A 20,980-nucleotide genomic window follows, 5' to 3' on the forward strand; every position below is an offset into this window, starting at 1 on the left:
TAAACTTCCTGTGATCCGGTTATCCAACTAACAACAAAGGGTTTGACAGATGTAGATAGTGAGTCTCACCTGTGCAGACCTCCTCAATGGTGACTTGCTCACCGATGAACAGACCCTGTGCCTTCCAACCATCGACGCCTGTTGGAGGAACCACCCGATGCTGCATCGATCCAAGTCCCTAGCTGTCGTTGAAGCAAGACGGGGCGGCCTCCACATGACGAGACGAAGGCCGGGGGCCGGAGCAGTGTGATGGGAGCGCGAGGGCGCTAAGAGGTGGGACAACGGGACTGGTGCGATGGCGTAGCATGGCGGGAGGGCGAGGCGGCGGGACCGATTGGGCGGGAGCGCATGGGCAGGAAACGAGTGTGTGCGTAGGAGAGCGGTGATTGCGAGCGGATGGCCTCTGCAAATATGCAGGGCGAGGGGCGAGGGATGCCGAACGGGATCGCGAGCGGAGCGAGATACCGAGTGTGTTGGAACCTGGTTTTGACTCGTTTTTTTTTTTTACCGATCCAAACCCAGATATCTAGTGTTGGAGTTGCTCTAAATGGTATATAAGAGATGACATTTTATATCTACTCCCTTCACTTTTCTTACCTAATGCCATTAACTTTTGGATGTATGTTTGATTATTTATCTTATTTTAAAAATATATAGTTATTAATTGTTTTTAATTTTATTAATTACGAAAAATATTTGAAGCATAACTTATAATTTTGTATATTTGCAAATAAATAAATAAATAAGACCAACGGTCAAATATAGATATAAAAGTCAACTGTGTTAACTTAGAAAAAAAATCGAAGGGAGTATGTTTTCTATTCTTTTGTTCTGACGACCTATTTTTGTAAAGGAATCCCAACCAAGGTTTACCTTGCCGTGGAGAGTTCTGATGCCGCCACCCAGTAGAGCACGATTATCACGGGTTTTTCGTGGTTTTAGTTGGCTTCTTGCTGTGATAATCATGGTTATTGTGGCATGGTAGAGAAACAACCGGTTTCGTTTACCCTGATCCCGATAGCATTGCTATGCTCTCTCTCACTCCCTCACCCTGCTCTTTCCTCATATCCCTATCTAACACGAGATGTACTCCGGCATGCTTACTGCAGTTTTGTGTCTATGAGTTATTTTTCTAGCTCCCCTAACATCAAAACTAGTTAGTGGACCAGTTTAACGTGTAAGGAAACATGTAACCTATTGGATTTTGATCCATAAACCATGATGAAATATCAAAGATAGAGAAAATATAAAAACTTACAAAAATTAACACCATAATCTTTTCCATTGACCAATGTCCAATATGGAGGACATATATAAAGATAATGCCATCATACGTGGATAGAACCACGTGTAACTGTTTTACACATGTCAATGAATTCTAGAATGTATAAATTATGGACCTGTGCAATGAGTTTTAAGATGTGGATTACCTCTTCACTGAGATGATGATTTATATAAATAACGTAGCAATGCTCATATCTCAAAGTCCATATTTATAAATACATATAGTTTAGTGATTTATGATATTCACAGACTTATCCTATGCTCGCACTCTAGCTCGACGTGCTAGGTTTATATGCATGCATGTCTATTCTAGTACTCACTTCGTCATAAATACAATTGAATTTCTTCTAAAATGATCACCAAAGATATATAAAAGGTATATTTTAACACAAATCTTCTCATACTAGACATGATGGTATGTATACCTACAATTGGATTGGACTCTACACCCCGCCTACTATGACAAAGGGTATTTTTGAACATGCACTATGGATCATTTTGGTTTGAAGCTAAAAATTGAGCTTACTAAAATTTGACCACCGTTGCAGTGTTTTCGAACATTTGGTTTGGTATCAAAATTTGGCAAGACCTTTTGGTAGAAGCCAAATAAGATCATATTGAACTATAGTTTGGCTCATTTTGGTCTCAAACCAAATACAATTTTACCTTACCTAATATTAACAATGACAAAATTCATATAGACGCATTTTGGTAATACTATTTTTAACCATCCCTACATCCTTAGTCTCTCTAAAAAACTTTAAGTAGCTATACTCTAGAACTGATAGAGCATCATTTTTATATGAGAACGAGAGGATAATCTTTTAATACCTTCGTAACAGTGTATACATAATATGGTAAACAATGTAAAGTTTTGAGGGGTGTCTGTTTTTAGATTTTGATGTTTTTCTAATTATTTTTTAAAACATTTTTAATTTAAAACTAAATCCTTCCGAAACTTATTTACAAATCTAAATCTTTTTAACCACGCCATCCGTCTAGCGTGACGAAATAACACCGACACACCATTAGCCCATGAGCAGAACAGTGTGGCTACGAGGTTTAAATTTAGAATCAAGTATTTACTTTTTTAAAAAAAATTAAAGATTAAAAAAACTTTTTAAAAATTAATTTTGGTAGGGGTTTAATACAAACACTGCATTTGCAGCAGTACAGTTTGGGTTGTTTCCTTTTTTCTTTTCTGTTTTCGCAATCACTCCCTCGTGGTCGTCCGCGGCCCTGAACGACTTTTTTCCCCCACGTCCACCTGCGGCGTGGCCGATTCCAATTTCCACGCCCAAATCGAGCCCAATCTCCGGCGCGCCGATCGCCCGGAGATCCGGGAGCAGCTGCAGGAAGCGGGAGCCGCGGGCGTGAGAGGTGGAGAAGGCTTCGGCGTCGTCGGCGGCGGGGGGGGCCGTGGCGAAGGCGTCGGCGGCGGCGGCGGCCGGGGTATCTGCGATGATAACCCGGTCGAAGCTGGTGGAGCAGCTGCGCGACTACCAGATCCGATCCCAGCACAAGTAAAACCCCCCTCTCCCCCAGCTCCATTCTCCGGCGAACTCAGCCGCAATTAGGCCTAGACTAGACGCCTAGTTCATCTTTGATAAATGATTGACGCGACCAGATCTCGGGCTAGCTAGGGTTGGGCTCGAAGCTGCACTGGGATAAGTAGTGTTCTTGATTGGCAATGCGATTTACTCTGGGAGGACAATGAGGCTGCTTGTTTCTATGCGAGCAGGCATGAAAGCAACAATTTGCAGAAGTTTGCAGCATTAGCCAAAGAAGAAGATCACTCTAGTACTCTACTTGTTGAGGCGCTCTTCCCCTGGATTTGATTTGTGGTTGTGGGAGCGAAAATAATTTGTTATAGCTGAGTTCTGGGGTACCAGGGGTATTATTGATACTTAGGAGTAAGTTGCAAAAGTTGTGAGGCGCCAATTTTTGTCATCTCGGTTACCAAATTTTGGTAGATCATACTAATGTAGTTTAGTTTAGGCTCATTCAGGCCTTGTCACTGCTGGCGAGCGGCGGTCACAATCACTAGTAGTAAGGTTCTGCGAATGAGTCGCGTGCTCTGCTAAATTTTGCTTGCTGTTTCTTGAATGGGAACCCCAAACTTTGCTACCAGACCACTTTATCTTTTCATAGTTGGTTTTACATGTTAATTCAGATACTGATAGTTCACTCGATGTATCATGAAACCGTGCAATACGAAATATTTTCTTGTATTGATCCAAAATGATTTCCTCGCTTTGAGTCGCTCCTCTATCAGATACAACTGCAGTATCACCTCAATGATCTGAACATGGCTCTGCTTCTATGTTCTGCAGGCGCGACATAATTGGAGCAGTCTCATGGGGCTTGCTGTGTTGCTTTCTGATAATATCTTCGTATATGACATTGTACTTCAGGCACTTCTGGCTGTCCGCTGTTATTATCTCACTCGGTATTCTTCTTCCTGCTGGCCTTTATATTCTGAGGCAGAGAAAGCTCGCTAAGAAAAGAGAGAGAAGATTATTGTTGCCTCTCTCCATGTAAGGGTGTTGGTTGTTTTCCTGATTTTCTGTTTGTTCTTAGCATACAGAATCCACATTCTTGGCTTGCTTAGCACACACCCTTCATTCATGTTACCCTGCCTCCAATATACATCTCATTCTTTAGCCTCTACTAAAGTGCTAGAAGATATATCGATCATTTTTTCTCTGAGCTCAATGCTGTGCGAGTATATAATCTCCAATGTTTGTTGGGTATAGTACCATGCGTTTCTGCTGCAGTCTTTTCTTTTGGGGTTTAATCTATGCTTGCAGGGTGAGACGTGTTTGCCTTGTGCATCACACTTTTGTAACTGAACAGTGACTGTTTTGATACTCTCCTAGAACTTGTAAGCCATCCCACCCTAGTTACTTGTACTCCAGTCAGTCAGTAAGTCAGTTTCTCGATTAAAATGAGTGCGTTGAAAGATCCTTTGCCCCTTTTTTGTCCAGCTGATATTGTCTCCACAATTTCCTGAGTATTATCATTTTATTCTTGAGTATTTTCCTTTGTACCTGTTGTCCTTGTGAACATATTTCAAGGTTGGCATTGCCCGGTTTCTTATGCAGACTTCTTCAGGGCAACACTAGTGTCCTTTGTACTGAGATTCAGATTCTCAGAAGAGGCGGTTTATTTTGTTGGTATCTTGCTTTACTATTAGCGCTGTGCATGTAGCAAAAGCCCCATCGAGTTTTCAGCTATAGCCTGATTAAATATTTTCACTTAATTAAAAATAAATACTTTTAATTGTAAATATATGGAATTAACAATGCTTATTTATATCCCCTTCTCTGCTTCGCCATTGTAATTATTAACTCTAGTCTATCGCTTTACCGCATACTGGCTAGCAAAAAAAAAACAGGTCTCGTACTTCTGAATTATATGCTACTTATTATATACTCCTGGTAATTTGTAAGCCTTCATCTGTACAGTTTGCATCTCCTCAATGACAAAAATGTATACTCTCTTGTAATTTGTAGAACAAAAATGTATAACTCTCTCCTATCTCTCATACCATGGCATCGAGACGGGGAAAATTGCCAAAACATCAACCCTTAAAATCAGCATTCTCGAGAACACCATTAGTAAACAAGAACTCTCTAAAACACCAATAGTAAACAAGCACCACTAGTAAAATGTCAAAACGTCAAAATTCATAAAACATGCATTAAAAGTGACCATTCTACCCCTAAGCCTTATATCAGCCATATATTATTCTAGAAATTAATAAAATTATAAAAAATATTTATTTTTGAATAAATAATCATACAAAATATGAATAATTATTTTTTGGTGCAAAAAAATTAATTTCTAGAATAATATATGGCTTTTTGAAGATTTCATGGTTTTTTTTGCGCGAAAAAACAATTATTCATATTTTCTATGATTATTTATTCAAAAATAAATATTTTTTATTAATTTCTAGAATAATATATGGCTAATACAAGGCTTAGGGGTAGAATGGTTAATGCCTGTTTTGTGAATTTTGGCGTTTTGGTATTACTACCTTGTTTACTAGTGGTGTTTTGTAGGGTTCTTGTTTACTAATGGTATTCTCGAGAGTCTGACTTTACGGGTGGTGTTTTGGCAATTTTTCCTTGACTTTTTGACACATGTTTGACTGTTCAATTTATTCAATTTTTATTTTAAAATATGTAAAGCTATATATATGTATAAATGTATATTTAATAATAAATGAAATGAAATGATATAAAAATAATTAATAATTTTATAAATTTTTTAAATAAGACGAATGGTCAAACGTGTATAAAAAAAATTAATAGCGTTAAACATTTAGGGACGGAAGCAGTACTAATTAAAAAATACGGAGGGTTTCTTTCTTGTTATGTTGTTATGTTGTGGGCGCTATCCATTGTGGGTCTAGGGTCCGATCGGCACGTCCAGCCCATCTGGCCATGTAGAGACCAAGAAGATTTCCTATGAATACGAAAATAATTAATTTTTTGTCACTCTTATAAGCGGTAATAACAGATTTGTCACTTGACTCACATGTGACATACGAGGGTCCACATGTCATAGACAACGAGTGACAAATCTGTTATCTGCCAATATTAAGAGTGAAAAAAAAAAGTTAAATGTGACACGGAGGGTACAACTGCACATGCGCTACTGCTATGTGTCCCCGAGCAGCAATTAACTCATCCATCGGATGATACGAAGGCTACAGTTAACTCCTCCCCTCCTTGCCAACAGGCCAAAGTGCCTCCTTTTTATTTTGTTCGCCTTCTTGTAACCTTGGTCTTTTCTTTTGCTTCCAGTCTGATTGCTTGTAGTTGTGGGCACTATCAAAACTGGAGAGGCACTAGGAATTAACTATGGAGATGGTATGATTTGAGTTTTCAATTAGTTGGGCCAATGTTGGTTCAGTTTGGGGGTGAATATTGGTTGTGGCATTGTCCAGTATCAAAAATAAATTTCTCAATTGATGGTGTTTTGATCTATGTATGGTTCAGGTTTCCTATCTAGAGTTGTAATTTGTTCCGTAGCATCAGAGTGTCTGTGAATTTGTGATCATGGAGGTTGCTAGAGCAAGATTGGTCAGCTTCTTGGGTTGCATTTTTTATGCCACCGCCGAAGGGAGGTCCCTGCGTGCTAGATTTGCGGAAAATGTGAATCTTTGTCAAAGTGCAGGATATCAGAATGTATTTCATTGGGCTCTATGTATTGTATGACGTACGATGATACTTTTCTTTATCGAAACTATCTTAAAAAAATCAAAATTCTAATGTGTGACAAAAGTGTATTTAATGATTAACACATCAACAAGTAGGATATGCATGTATTCACATATTTTAATTAAATAGAGGATATAATAGAATTATGGGCAAGAAAAATGGTGTGAACAAGGACGTTTTGTTAGGCTCCCATCCTTTCGCTTTTTAGAGGAGTAAGCGAAAACGCGTTTTTACAAACGAAAAATAATTTTCAGGTAAAACTTTTATATACGTGTCCATAGCGACTCAAAAGTGAAATATGTAAAATAAATCATGATGAAAAAACCCAATAAAATCAAGTTCAAAATTAAGTTCTAAAATTCAAATTGTCTTATTAGCAGTTGCAACTGCGAAACGATGCATCCCTTGGTTTATTTGTGCCCGTGGCAAAACATGAGCATTGTACTAGTACAAACAAAATATGATATAAATTCCCAAAGATGAAATTTTCTATATATAAGCAAAACATGGCACCCCTAAAATTATCCACTAGGAAGGAAGAAAAGATAAACACCAGGACTTATTGTGGCCAACTGATGCTGCTGCTAAAATGCTGTTAGTATTAGCAACGAGAAACAGAACTAAATTAAGACAGCTTGAACAGATATTTGATACGAGCAAAACAATTTCTATCTATAGAAAAGAACAGCTTGTTCAGAGCTCCAAGGTGAGCAGGCCGGCCTTTCCGTTCCGCAGCTCAATCATCTTGCAAGCATACGCTTATTTTCGGCAGATCACCATTATCTTGCAGGTTCGCAGGACTGTTCTTCCTCCCTGAAATCACCATGACAGCCAGCAGGGTGTGTATGGAAAAAACGCACCACTGAACCTCTTATTAGATAAAACCTCGTCGTAGCTGCCGGCCAGATGCAACTTGCCCAGGTTGTCGATCTTGGAGGTGTTTATATGGTAAGCCAGCCCTGTCTGCAGCGCATCACACAAGAAAACGATCTCCTTGTGCGGATGAAACCCCAGGACATCAATGTTTCCACGGTATCCATGGTGGGGCACCTGGACCACTCTCCTGAGATCAATGGTGTCATCGTCGGAGCTCCATTCGGGGCTCTCTTCGTCGCCCCGTTCTTTGTGCTGCCTGATTTTGTCCTTGCCAGTTACATCTTGCAAGATCCATCGGCGGTAGTGGGTCTGTCGAGGCAGCACGAGGTTGAGGTTCTTCTCGTGCTTCAGCGCCCACTCCATTCTGTCGGACGACTCGTCGAGAACCCAGACCTGAAGCCAGCGGGGCTGTGTGACTTGTGCGAGGTACACGCCCTTCTGTGACGCTCCTAGAGAAAAATGTGGGAATCTGTTCACCCTGACCACTGGCGGCGTTTTAATCACTTGGTACTTGCCATCCGACAAGGACATCCTGTGTGATCAAATAATCGATATGATATGACATCAGCAAATCACACACAAATACCAAATTGTGTGTGACACCGGAAGGTAACAAATTGTCTGTTACTACATAGTTTTGGCATACCCAGGTACTCCCTCAATTTTAAAAAAAATATACGACACACATTTTATTTCGTCGGGATAATAGTCTAACAAAATATTACTCTATTAATATATTAGTTGTTTGACACGAAAGTATAATTGTAAGAATTAATATAATCTATCCATTTTATATTATAAGACTTTATGGGTTTATCAGATTAGTGACATAGAGAAGAAGAGAAGATTTTGTCCATTTTAGCAGATAAGATAGCATCAGTTATATTTATTCATGTATCAATATATATGTTTTGTATACGTGTTTAGATTCATTAGCACAAAAATAAACGTAAACAAAACAAAAAAATATTATAATATGGAGCGGATGGAATATCATTTATGTGACATGGAAGTATAATAGTAAGAAAAAGTTTTCAAATGCGAGTATAAAAATATCAATTCCGTGTCATAAACATTATATACTAATAAAATAACTTATGTTCAAACACTTATCATAATAAAATACTCCTGAAAAGGTGGATTTCTGGAGATGAATCTGAGTCAGATTCATTCCTAAAAATTCGTTTTTTTGGGACGAAAGGGACTAAAACTACCCGGGGTACTTTTTCTAAAGAAATGTACGATAGTTAAGAGGAGGTGTAGCTAATTACCTCATGATGAAACACGTTTTGTAATGGACGTAGAGTGCTCCTCGCCAGTAGACGGATTTGCACTTGTGACCTGACAAATCAAACCGCATGCCAGCGATGGTCCCTGCAGCTTCCCCCTGCCGATGAAACGTCCTCTCCTCCCATCTCCCCGTGCTCGACGAGTACACGTCCAAGGCCCACACCAATGGCGGCCACTCGGACAGCTCGTTCAGGGGTTCGTCGCAGCCGGCGCGCCTGCTGTCTGCAGTCCCCGGCTCTGGGCTGGAGTAGCACGCGCTGCACCTGCGGTGGAAGCAGGGGATGGAGAAGACCTCGTAGCGGGAGGAGGCGGTGGGGTCGTACACGAGGCAGTGGGCGTCGAAGGCGCTGGGCCCCATCCGCGGCGCCGGCCGCGGGGGTAAGGGCGGCGAGCACCACCGCGTTGCCGGGTTGGCGACGACGAGGTCGTCGGGGAGGAGGAGCAGGAGGAGGCCGTTGCAGTGGTCCTGGATCTCGTAGCGGCCGCGGCCGCGGCGGTGGGGTGGTTGTGGTGGTGGTGGTTTGTCGCCGGCGGTGGGAGTGGGGGTGGGGGTGGAGGAGGGGAGGAAGCGGAGGCTACCGGCGATGGAGGAGGGGCGGCGGGCGAAGAATCTCGGGCCGTGGGAGGCGGTCTGGCCGATGAAGATCCCGGCGAGGGAGAGAGGGAGGAGGAGCTGGCGGCGGCGGGCGTCGATGAGGTCGCGCCAGGGCTTGCAGACGCAGCGCGACGCCACGAGCGACCGCGGCTCGAGGCGGCGGAGGACCTCCGCGAGCACGTCGTCGGGGAGGCGGGGGAGCGCCGCCACCGCCGCCGCCATGTCGCCGATCGATTCGACCGAGATCAACGGAGGCGGCATGCAACCGGCCGTCGATTCGGTCTATATATACTGCGTTCGGTTGGACTCGCATTATTTTATTGTTTTGGCGATCGACGAATTCATAGTAGCGATTTTATCGCATGAGATGTACTGGCCGACGGTTTAGGGCACGTACGACGGTGCGAGCGTTTTTTTTTTCAGCCTACCCAGGGATATGAAGCATTGACGAGAGAAAACCACCAAGTTTTATGATTTTAATTTCATGCGCTTTTTAATATTTATTGTTAAAGACAAATCATCACAAAACTTTACTTCCAAAATCTGCGTCCTCTTGTCACACCGATAAAAATGATTATCACCCAGACAAAAATGACGTGAGAAGGGTTTTACCAAGCTCATGAGATCCACGGGGCAAAAAGAAAACACCGACATATTAAATGATCATAGCGTAACAGTGATATTGCCACAGTAAAGAGAACGATGATAAAATGATGCAAATTTTGAAAATAGGGTTTGGATATTTCTATTAAGAGGTAATACTAGTCACAAATATATAAATGAAATAATACATCAAATATTTCGGCAATGCTAGTCACAAATATATAAATAAAAATACATCGTTACGCTTTTTGGCAAGTATATAAATAAGAAAATGTAGTGGCTAAAAATGAAATCTCTCCCTCCCATGCATTGCTCGGTTCTCGATGAGAAGACTTGCAACATGAGATATAGTTGGCGAATATACTGGTGAACAAGAGGGGATGAGGTCCGTACACAGCAGGGAGATGCCCGTCGCCGACGTCACACCAAGCCTTGCAATTGGAGTGGAACGCCACGAGCCAACACCGGTGCGAGGCGGTAGAGGACCTAGGTGAGCACGTCTTCGGACAACGCCGCCTCATCAGAAAAATTTATAGCTCTTAGGGCACATACAACGCCAAGATGACAGCTGTCTCTGTGCTGCCACGGAGGCAAAATTCGCTTACCTGGACACCATTGAATGAAGAAAGAGATGGTTGCCGTCGTCTTGTTCAGCGACGGCAAAGGCATATGCTATAACACATGAAGTCAACAATCGACATGTGTTTAGGGAGGAGCTGTGAGCTTTATCATATATGCATTAATGCATTACAAAAATTTATTTTTTTAGAGAAGGATATTTTTTACTGGCCTCTGTATCCACCAATATATCCACCCAGATATATGCATTACAAAATTTGTAGACAACCAAATAGACAACAGTAATACACAACAGTTGACAATAGTTAATCTATCTTGTTTTGCTATCTCTATGACTCTATGTACCAAATAAATAGCTACAATCTGAATTATTATACATACCCTTACGAGCGAGCGACAAATTTAATCCTCCCTCCATATTTTTTTATATGACGCCGTTGACTTTTAGGTCCATGTTTGACCATTCGTCTTATTCAAAAAAATTATATAATTATTAATTATTTTGTTATAATATAATTTATTATTATAGAAACTTTAATTATGCATTATAATTTTACATATTTGGATATAAATTTTAAATAAGACGAATAGTCAAACGTGATTCTAAAAGTTAACGGTGTCATTTTCATATGGAAGGAGTACCACAGGTCTCCCGCACAGTGTTGCGAGAGATTAAACTCAAACCGGTAAGCCCCAGCCCCAGCCGTCATGGCCTGATAGGGTGGCTCCGTCTCCTCCGGTGGCAAACGGGCCGGGGCAGGTCGCATCCGGCCCACAGGCCGTAATATCCGGCCCAAATAGGCAAGCCGGCCCAGCCTCGTCCAAGCTTAGAAACCCTCGCCGCCGTGTTGGTCTGCTCGGTGCCGCTTCCCCACGCGAATCTCCGATGGCCGCCGCCGCCGCCGCGCCGCTCCGCAGGCTGCTCCTCCGCCTCGGGAAGCAGCCGCCGCTCCCCGTCCCGCTCCTCGCCCACCTCCCGTCGCAAGCCGCCGCACCGGCCGCGGCCCCCGCCGCGCCCCCTTGCCCAGGCACGATCCCCACCCAAGCACCACCTTCGCCGAATCTCCGTGAACTCCTCTCCTCCTTCCACCCCGGGCTCCAGATATTCCCATCGCTTGATCCGAGAGTGGGTCGGGGCTGTGAGGGCGTGGACGCGAACGGCAACGGGGGAGGCGCCGAGGTGTGGGCGGACAGCGTGAAGAAGAAGCGCAAGCGCAAGATGAACAAGCACAAGCTCCGCAAGCTCCGGAAGCGCCTCCGCCGCCAGACATAGGTCGGGCCGCCGCCGCCTCACGGTGAACACCCTCCGCCTTCCCTCCCGCTTCGATTGCGATGATCCTCTCACCATTTTTCGCGCGCTGCGGTGCTCGCCGCCATGACTGTCACGAAGGAAGCTGGATGCAGTTGCTTCGTGTAATGAATTGTTACTTGTTAGGCACTTTGTCTTTAGCTCGGTTTAATTCACCATTATGTTATAATGGATGGAAATGCTGTATCATTAAGGCGCTAAGCTATATCTAGGTCTTGGTCTATATTTTCAGTTTAAGGCTCCACTACTTTGTTGATGTATGCAGTCATATTGCTATGACAGAAATGTAGATGAATAAGTTTGAAACACTGAGCGGCTCTCATTTGGTTTGATTTTTACTCGGTTCTCATTGAATCAATGCTGCAATGCTACGCGTGCATAGTGTCATCTTCTGTACAGTGCTGCTAGAGATTGTACTTTGCATACAGTAATATTATAAGAATAGTTTGGTCCAGATTTTATTCAGAACTTTTTCTGTCTCATCTTCCATTCCGAGGCTTCCATTAATAGTTTTGCCAGATGAAACAATTAAAATTTGGATAAGAACATCAGTTCACCATGTGTTGTATCACTGGGCTAAATGTTCATTTCATCTGCTAAAATTATGCTTCTCTTTTTAGATTGTGTTCTGAGGACTCCAAATCAGTAAATGCTCCATTTCAAAATCTTCTAGGCTTCTTTCAGTCAAAAAAATATTCTAGGCTTCTAGTATAATTTTTAAAGGACTTTTCCATTTTAAACAAGAGTAGAGTTGCAATATGTACATATTAGATAATATACTGCTGCAAGTATAAAATTTTCTTATGCCTTTGATCTACTCACTTGTGTGCCATCTTCACAATAGAAGTTATCATCGATTTATAGTAGTAACAACTCCTGCACAACACGAACATTCTGATCACTTTTACCTTGTTCTGTGCACTAATTCACAGTTTTATTTATTTTAGTGTGCTCAAGGATTTTACTTGCAAGCAAGCACTCGCCACCGCTCCCTGACTGGATACAGGCTGATTATTTCTAGCAGTTTTTATTTGATTACAGGAGGAGCTGGTTGAATACCAGCCTGTAATTGTTGGCACTGGGTATCCATCTATCAAGACTAAATGAAAATGAGCCCCAGGAAGCAGTGGTTTATTCATGAATTTCTGGCCAATAAACCTTTAAATGATTAAATACTGGTGGTATTTTGCCCTTTTCTTTTGTTCTTTTCCTAAAAGGATGGTATGACCCCTATATACTCAGTCAGATTGTGGATTCGTGGTGTCTCTGGAAACATTCATCAATTGGTTGAGAGCTATACAGTTTTCCTGCAATCCTGCTCCTTCTAAATGAGCAGTTATGCCTGGTTATTCCAATTTTGTTAACGGTACTTGCAAACCATTTCAGAAGATATACTGTGAACCTGGATCTGTTCTTCTCGCATGTGCTCGTGAATGCGAGAATGTCATATAAATGGTATCTCTTGGGTCCTGGCTAGTTTCTTCGATATCGTGTATGTTGTGTGCTAGCTGCTCTATGCTGTAACAGTTAGTTCTGTGATGTGAACAAGACGTGGTTTTCAGATATAAGATGGAATTTCATTCTTTAAGTTGGGTCAATCTAATCCAATTGAGACGATTTGTTCACCTACGCACCATCGGAATTTCATCATTTTCAGTCCGAGCAAGAATATTTCCATACCCTCTCCATATTATTTTTTTATATGATGAAGTTGACTTTTAGTTCCATGTTTAATCATTTGTTTTATTTAAAAATACAATTATTAATTATTTTGTTATAATATGATTTATTATATAGGAACTTTAAGTATGCCTTGTAATTTTGCATGTTTAAATATAAATTTTGAATAAAATGAATGGTTAAATATAAATTTAAAAGTTAATGATGTTTCATATAAAAAAATATGGAAATATGGAGGGAGTAGTTTCTGGCTGCATGACTGTCAGCGTAGGTAACTCTCTCTATAGTCGCCCCTGGGCCCTGACAATGCAAACAAATCAGGTTCAATAAGATCAATGTCTCATCTTTTTATTCCATGTTATGGTACTGGCAGTCAGGCCTGCAGATACAAGTCATCCAACCAATCAATTTTGGCTAGCAGATATGATCTATATATCGAAGAGCCTTTATCAATGATTGAATACAGATCTATCATCTATGACACGTACACGGCAACACAACTCGACCAACGAACCGTTCCATTTTACAAGCTCTTCTGGCTGTTTATTCCACTTGATAATGTCCAACAAATCGCAAGGGTTATATTCTTTTGTATCAACACAACTATTAGTTGCCCAATAATGCCAAGGCAGAAACTGCCGTCTACCTCCAGACCTGCCCAAGGCAGAAACTATGCCGTCTACCTCCAGCTTGCCTAAGGTAACCAGACACAAGCCACATGTCTTATTGGCTATTGCTTTGGGATGCCTCTTGTAGATGTGGCCTGTGGCAGGATGTGTATGTTGGTATAGCAGGGAGTATTCAGAACACTTGGATTATAATCCTCAGAAGTATCGTATTGGTCCATCCAGGCTACCAGATGCAAACTACAAATATCAAACGGCAATGCAGTGAGGCACAACATCGAGTAGAGGTATGTTTCTAGGTTATTCAGTTGAGCGAGTACACTAGCATGCTGTAAGACAACTATAAACCTATGTGGAGGAGAGAGAACGAGAAATGAAAAGTATTGGCTTTTATGCTCCAAAATATTTGCATTAAATACGTAAGTGAGAGAAATAAATAGGAGAAAAACAATGGCTAGTCTATTGTACATGTTAGCTCGAGTATATGTAGTAGTACAGACTTGCTCTTAAGGCATTAATGCATTACCTGTTGTACAATAGGATTTGTTGATGTAGTGAATTCTTGTGTCATTCCTTCCCATACTACCTTTCCCTCATGGAGAAATAACAACCTGAAAGTCAAATATAGGCCCGTTTTAAAGTGATGAAGATTTTGGTTTTTTGGATTATCTGATTTTTATGAGTTATTTGAGGGTATAAACAACTGAATTAACTATTAAAAAGTAAAAATCTTGCTTTAGAAAGATTAGATGAGGAACTTTTATGTAGAAATGTTTTGCACGAAATGACACTTTAAGAGTTTGAAAAACCAATAATGAGATAAGAAAACAGCCATAATAGCCTCAGCTTGGCAATGAACAATAGAGGGCTGGAAGCCACCAGTAAAACGATGCCTGCTATTACCTGTCAACAGCTCTCTTTATTGTGCTATGCTGATGAGTGACAACCACATACGATGCTATCTTTCCAGGCTTACCAAGAGCATCTTTCCCTGTCACATGGACGGAACGTATAAGGTCTTCAACAACAGTGGATGCAATAGGGTCAAGTCCAGCAGTAGGCTCATCGTATAAAAGAACCTGTGAAAAAAATGAGTATAAGATTGAAAAGGGCTAAGTTGTTTGGTCTTGCAATTTAGGTGTAATGAGTGAAGATATTAGCCTGGGCACCTCTGGCTCTATTGTTTCCTTTGTATCATCATATATTATCGAACGAGCTAGGGCTACACGCTTTTTCATGCCACCAGACAATTCAGATGGCATTCGATCTTCAACACCCTGCAAGATGGATGGTGATAATATCTCTAAGTCTGTTACAATCACAAGTATGAGCAAAAAAAAAAAAACCTTTCGTCCTATCAAAACTAAAACAGAAATCTAGAATACATCAACAATCCAACATATAACTTTGCTTCTATTACCTCTTACAGAAACTTCATACAATCACATAAAACATTGCCTCCAGTCGATAATCTGGGACTATTCTATGCTTAGTTTTGACTTGAACATAACAAAAATTTGACTTACTTTTAGGCCAACTGCGCCCAATGTTTCTGTCACTAGTGTAGCTATTCTCTCCTCAGGCAGGCTAGAATTTTCATATCTAAATGCAAAGGACAGAGGAAACCAAGATTAGTACAAAGACTACTCTCAATAGACTTAAGGAGGTTATATGTTCTTACAAAAGGAATCCAACATTTTCACGAACTGTGAGAGAATCAAACAAAGCTGCACTTTGAAACACCTGCGTAGGAAGTCCATGTCAGAATTTCCAAGAACATCTGTATGAGAAAATTATCATGGTATTCATTTGGTGCATTTGAAGTAATTAGGGAGTATACCAAGCCAATTCGGACACCAGATATGTCTTCATCGCTAACTAGCCCATGACGTTTTTTCCCGCAAATAATAACATCACCCTTCTCATTGTTGTGGATTTAAAATTTAAAAAAAACAATAGACAAACATCACCAGTTCAGCACATCAAATGGGTACCTCCTAATAGCCTGTTGTTTTAAAAGATAATCAAGAAAATGCAACAACCTTGTCTGGAGCCAGTAGCCCAGCCATAACCTTCAAAACAGTTGACTTTCCTGTTCCCGAAGGACCAATTATTCCAACAGCTTCTCCATGTCTAATCTACACATAATAAGTGATTGGTTGATGGAGAGTACGAAACAGAAATACAGAATGGAACAATTCGATTTCTACTTCCAATTTTCTTTGAATGTTTGTAAAGTACATAAAACTCTGGGAGCAGCATTGCATAAGAAGATGCAGTTGACATGTAAGCACCTAAGTAGTTAATTTCAAATAATGCCCAAGATGTAGAAAACCAAACCAAAGAGAAGCTGAAACAGGAATGGATTGCTTGCAAAAGAACTTACCTTGAAGCTAATGCCATTCAATACCTTCTTGTTACCAAAGGATTTGTGCACATCCCTACATTCTATAAGAACATCATGATCACCATCAATCTGCCCGTTCACACCCCAACTCCTTGACAAGTTTGGACTCTATAGCATGACCAAAACATAATACAATTTATCAACTCAAAACACCAAGACACCCGCAAATTCAACTAAGCTACATCAGGATCATGGCGTCGTTGCAAGAGCTCACCTCACGCAGATTCTCTGCACTGCCCAAACCAGGACTTCTCGTAGCTGATACAGCACCAGCGCACGAATGTCCCTTTTTTAGTGACACTCCTCCTAACCTGCCTAAGCAAGAACATAAGCAGAATATGAATACCATGTCCCATTAGCAGGCATAACTGCAGATCAATGTACCTATATACATCGAAATGAACATGCCACAGTATGAAGAAATACATGCTACACAAGCACAGCACAGCTCAATACAACTAAATGGCCACATTCTTCCCCTTTTGCATCAGCAATCTAACCGGTTGCCAAACTCGCTTTGCAATATTGCAGCCTAATCGGGGTTTGTCAAGGACGTCACCACTTAGGTTACAGGAACAGTAAAAAATAACTATACCGCAAAATCGCTTTCCCCAATCGTCCCCTGAACAACAGTTCATGAAGCAAGGAATCTATTTTACGCAGCACGAGCAAATCGACAGGCCCTCAAAACAAACAACGGCCTCATGATCTACCACCACAACTGGATTTCCTAAAAATCTTCGCGACTCCGAGGTAACAGGAGAGGCTCCAACCAACTAGACGAAAAAAAGAGAGGGAGAAATATTCAGGCTAATGGTTATTCTTCACCTAAACGGGAGGGTACAGCGCGGGCAGGGGTCTCCCGAGGATCGGAGGAGGAGACGCGGACCGGCGGCCCGGGGATGCGGGTGGCAGAGAGCCGCCGGGATGGGCGGCGACGCCATGGTCGACGAGCTCGGCGGCGGCGGCGCCACGCGGTGGTGAAGGAAAAAGAAAGGGAAACCGGATGGAATCCTCCTCCTCCGGTGGCAAGGTGACACGACGATGGAGAGAGAGGGAGGGGTGCAGCCTGACACGTGGGGCCCACCACCCGCAGCAGCGCGAGCGGAGAGACCAAGCCGTCGGATTCTGATCCAACGTCCCACGTGCGTTTCGGTGCCCCACACGTTGATAGATTGTGGGGGTAAATTACCAAACTGCCCCTCCTCCTCCCGCGATTCGGATCTCCCTCCGGTCACGGCGATCTGGCCCGGCCGGCGGCGAGCGACGGAGCGAGCGCGATGGCCGCCGCCGCCGTGACGCTCCCGCGGGTGGTGGTGGCGTCGGCCGCGCTCAGGGCCGCGCTGCTGGCGCTCGGGGAGTGGCAGGACGCGCACCTGGAGGTGAGGTACACCGACGTCGACTACCTCGTCTTCTCCGACGCCGCGGCCTCCGTCGCCGCGGGCGGATCCCCCTTCGCCCGCGCCACCTACCGATACTCACCGCTCCTCGCCTACCTGCTCCTCCCCAACTCGCTCCTGCACCCCGCCTGGGGGAAGCTCCTCTTCTCCGCCGCAGGTAAACTGTGCACTGTCCACACGCGGCGAGCAAATATTGTGTTTGTACAACTAGACTATATTTACCTTTTCTGTTTGATTTCTGAATTCAGTAACATTGAGAACTTGGAAATGATCTCGGTGTTTCTTCCACCTGCAGTTTAATTGCGTAGTGCTAGCTGAAAGCCAGAAAGTTTCTAGTGCCTAGATTGTTTTTGCCCTTTTTTTTATGTCAGTTACTGGAATGGTTAAAGATTTAAAGTGGCAGCATGACACCATAGCCGTAAGTTTATCAGCATTTGGCGTAGTGGGACGAATTGAATGCAGATCTTTCCAAACTAATGATCCTTGTTAGAAATGAGATAGGATCATATGACAATGATATTTTAGATGCTTTATAAGGCAGTAAACTTCCTTAGGATCATATCACTAAAAATAACAATTAGGTTAACTAGGGTGATTTTTTTAAAAAAATTAATGAATCTATAAGTGGTTGATTTCTTGGTCTCGGGAGGATATGAGATGGTCATGTGTCTTTTTTTTTTGTGCAGATTTGCTTGTTGGCTTGTTCATTGACACCATTCTCAAACTACGTGGAATCCCTGAGAGAACTCGGATCTGGTCTGTTGTAGCTTGGTTATTCAATCCCTTCACGTTCACAATTGGCACAAGAGGAAATTGTGAGCCTATAGTCTGCGCTGTCATACTCTGGATTCTGATATGTTTGATGAATGGTGTAAGCTCTGAACTTTTTTTTTTGTTTCTATCTGTTCAGTTTTCTTACTTTTATATTGCTATGGGTAATGACCATTTAAATGCTTTGACGGACTAGTGTGTATCTTGTAGCTTGTTTGTTGGTCCTTCCATACCAAGCTTAGGAATATAATTATTCCAAAAGGAAATAAAATGCAATTTATGCATATTTTAATAGTCTAAATGTTTAGGGAGCCTGTCTTAGCAAAATCAGAAAAACTAAGGTACTATTTTTATTAGGTACTTTGCACAAGAATTCATAGATTATTTTCCTCTTCATTGTACTTGCGTAATAAATAGGATAAGGCTATGAGAAAATTACTTATATTGCTGTGTTATGGTCAATAATAGAATCAGAAATTGTGAAGTACAAATAATTCATGTGTGCAGGTTAGTTTCATCTTACAGTTTGATTCTCTACTGTAGGTAGAGTATTGCAGGCAGCATTCTGGTATGGTCTGATTGTGCACTTCAGAATATATCCTATCATATATGCAATTCCTTTTGTTATAGTTCTGGGCAAGGGTTATGCTGCTCCTGCTGGAAGGCCTATTCTTACACAGTGGACTGCTAAGCAACATTTGCAAAGTAATAAACCCAGTCCATGTGTGGAAGGAGCAATGCCATTGTTGGCCAGTTTATGGAATTTTCTGCGAAGCCTCATAACAAGAAATACAATCTATTTTGGATTACTCTCAGGATCTATGTTCTTTCTCTGGACTGGTGTTTTCTTTTATCTTTATGGATGGGAATTCTTAAATGAAGCACTACTTTACCATCTTTCTCGGACTGACCCGAGGCATAACTTCTCAATATATTTCTACCACATATATCTGCATCATCAGCAAGGGTTCTCAAGTATACATAAGCTCACTTCTTTTCTGCCACAGCTGATTGTGCAGTTGGCACTCATTCTGCGCTTTTCTAGGGATCTTCCATTTTGCTTGTTTCTCCAAACGGTTGCATTTGTTGCATTTAACAAGGTATAGTATGTCTCACCATCATGGAGATATCTCGTTTTTAAAACTCTTGTTACCTTGAATGTTGATTGTTAAGTCTACTGCCAAGCAGGTGATGACAGCGCAGTATTTTGTGTGGTTCTTTTGCCTGCTGCCGCTCATCCTCCCTTGGACTACCATGAATCTGAAGTGGAAGGGACTGTCCTGTGTACTTGTGTGGATGGGGTCCCAACTTCACTGGCTGATGTGGGCATACTTGCTTGAATTCAAGGGCCGAAACATCTTCATACAGCTCTGGGCAGCAGGTCTCGTGTTCCTGGCTGCAAACGTCTTTGTTATGCTCATGGTGATCAAGCACCACCGGTTCACTCCGTTCTTCTCATCACCATCCGTGAAGTCTGCAAGCAAGATTAATTCCAAGAAGGAATAGCGTGCTAGCCTTTTCTTTCTTTCTTTTTTTTTTATAAAAACTTTACCAGCTGAGTATTTCTGAAGACACGGATCCTGATCTCTCTTTGATATGCTGAATCTTATGCGATTTGCATCATGTAAGCTGTAACTTAAAATTAGGCTGTATGTTACTAAAGTGAGATTGTTTAGTCATTGGAATGTGCGATTGCTAATAAGCGGTAGGCTGTTAACTACGGGTGTTTGAATTTCTGATTACTATTCCCTCCGTTTTAAAACTTTTTGAACTTGTCTAGATTTATTTGTATACTAATAAATATATGAACATATATAAAATATATACATTGATATGCGGATTAATCTAGACAAAATCATAAAGTCTTCGTATTGTAAGATTTTCTAGTTTTGTCTAAATTCATCAATTAATGAATATATCTATACTATTATAAAAAGCGGTATTGATTCTGCTAGGATTTTTCATCCGTCACCCCCGTGGGCCGCTTCTGCGCCAGGCCGTCGGCCTGCTTCTAAGCGCGCGCTCACGGCCCATTCGCGCCACACGCGTCGCTTCCGTGCCCGGCCTCGCGCTTGCGCCACCCACCCTCGCCATCAGGCCGTTGGCCCACTTGCGCCATGCGCGTCGCAAAAGATGGAAAAAATGCGCGTAGCCCGAACCGAATCCGGGTCACCAGCGTGACATCAGGGATACTCACCGCTATACTACAATGACCTATTGATTTCATGATGCATGTAGAGCATAATCAACGAATGGCATATATACCACTAATCCACCATATCAGGTTTAAAGAGCGAATCTCACTACGTTTTATTACGGTGTAAGGATT

At 42.0% G+C, this 20,980-nt stretch overlaps 4 protein-coding genes across 5 annotated transcripts; 2 read left to right on the forward strand and 2 right to left on the reverse strand.

The window, feature by feature from the left end:
* Positions 1-6,886: 6,886 nt before the first annotated feature.
* LOC102713536 lies at positions 6,887-9,598 on the reverse strand. Its single transcript, XM_015834227.2, has 2 exons — positions 8,663-9,598; positions 6,887-7,923 (listed from the first exon to the last, which is right to left on the reverse strand). Exons 1-2 carry the CDS (start codon positions 9,535-9,537, stop codon positions 7,335-7,337), a joined length of 1,464 nt encoding a protein of 487 aa, XP_015689713.2. The 5' UTR covers positions 9,538-9,598; the 3' UTR covers positions 6,887-7,334.
* A 1,710-nt stretch (positions 9,599-11,308) lies between these two features.
* LOC107303724 lies at positions 11,309-13,355 on the forward strand. 2 transcript variants are annotated; one of them, XM_040522236.1, is made up of 2 exons: positions 11,309-11,753; positions 12,715-13,355. In XM_040522236.1, exon 1 carries the CDS (start codon positions 11,345-11,347, stop codon positions 11,729-11,731), a length of 387 nt encoding a protein of 128 aa, XP_040378170.1. In that variant the 5' UTR covers positions 11,309-11,344; the 3' UTR covers positions 11,732-11,753; positions 12,715-13,355. The 2 variants fall into 2 exon arrangements, with proteins under 2 accessions (XP_040378170.1, XP_040378171.1); XM_040522237.1 differs by having other exon boundaries at positions 11,309-11,731.
* A 414-nt stretch (positions 13,356-13,769) lies between these two features.
* LOC102708041 (protein TRIGALACTOSYLDIACYLGLYCEROL 3, chloroplastic) lies at positions 13,770-17,494 on the reverse strand. The gene is made up of 11 exons (XM_006650331.2): positions 17,309-17,494; positions 16,695-16,791; positions 16,460-16,588; positions 16,116-16,211; positions 15,914-15,991; positions 15,755-15,816; positions 15,600-15,675; positions 15,243-15,350; positions 14,977-15,152; positions 14,600-14,684; positions 13,770-14,313 (listed from the first exon to the last, which is right to left on the reverse strand). Exons 1-11 carry the CDS (start codon positions 17,422-17,424, stop codon positions 14,272-14,274), a joined length of 1,065 nt encoding a protein of 354 aa, XP_006650394.1. The 5' UTR covers positions 17,425-17,494; the 3' UTR covers positions 13,770-14,271.
* Positions 17,495-17,667: 173 nt separating this feature from the next.
* LOC102708319 (GPI mannosyltransferase 1) lies at positions 17,668-20,330 on the forward strand. Its single transcript, XM_015834523.2, has 4 exons — positions 17,668-18,037; positions 18,567-18,749; positions 19,195-19,751; positions 19,840-20,330. The coding sequence occupies exons 1-4, from the start codon at positions 17,761-17,763 to the stop codon at positions 20,155-20,157; spliced, it is 1,335 nt and encodes a 444-aa protein (XP_015690009.2). The 5' UTR covers positions 17,668-17,760; the 3' UTR covers positions 20,158-20,330.
* The last annotated feature ends 650 nt before the right edge of the window (positions 20,331-20,980 follow it).

This window comes from Oryza brachyantha, chromosome 3 (assembly GCF_000231095.2).
Source record: "Oryza brachyantha chromosome 3, ObraRS2, whole genome shotgun sequence".
Taxonomy (NCBI): Eukaryota; Viridiplantae; Streptophyta; class Magnoliopsida; order Poales; family Poaceae; genus Oryza; species Oryza brachyantha.

Coding starts and splice junctions, on each gene's coding strand:
- LOC102708319 (XM_015834523.2), top strand. CDS start 17,761: ATGGCCGCCGCCGCCGTGACGCTCCCGCGGGTGGTGGTGGCGTCGGCC. Junction 18,750..19,194: donor TCTGATATGTTTGATGAATG/GTGTAAGCTCTG, acceptor TCTCTACTGTAG/GTAGAGTATTGCAGGCAGCA. Junction 19,752..19,839: donor CATTTGTTGCATTTAACAAG/GTATAGTATGTC, acceptor ACTGCCAAGCAG/GTGATGACAGCGCAGTATTT.
- LOC102713536 (XM_015834227.2), bottom strand. CDS start 9,537: ATGCCGCCTCCGTTGATCTCGGTCGAATCGATCGGCGACATGGCGGCG. Junction 7,924..8,662: donor AAAACGTGTTTCATCATGAG/GTAATTAGCTAC, acceptor TTGATCACACAG/GATGTCCTTGTCGGATGGCA.
- LOC107303724 (XM_040522236.1), top strand. CDS start 11,345: ATGGCCGCCGCCGCCGCCGCGCCGCTCCGCAGGCTGCTCCTCCGCCTC.
- LOC102708041 (XM_006650331.2), bottom strand. CDS start 17,424: ATGGCGTCGCCGCCCATCCCGGCGGCTCTCTGCCACCCGCATCCCCGG. Junction 16,792..17,308: donor CGCTGTACCCTCCCGTTTAG/GTGAAGAATAAC, acceptor TTGCTTAGGCAG/GTTAGGAGGAGTGTCACTAA. Junction 15,676..15,754: donor GAAAATGTTGGATTCCTTTT/GTAAGAACATAT, acceptor CTTTGCATTTAG/ATATGAAAATTCTAGCCTGC.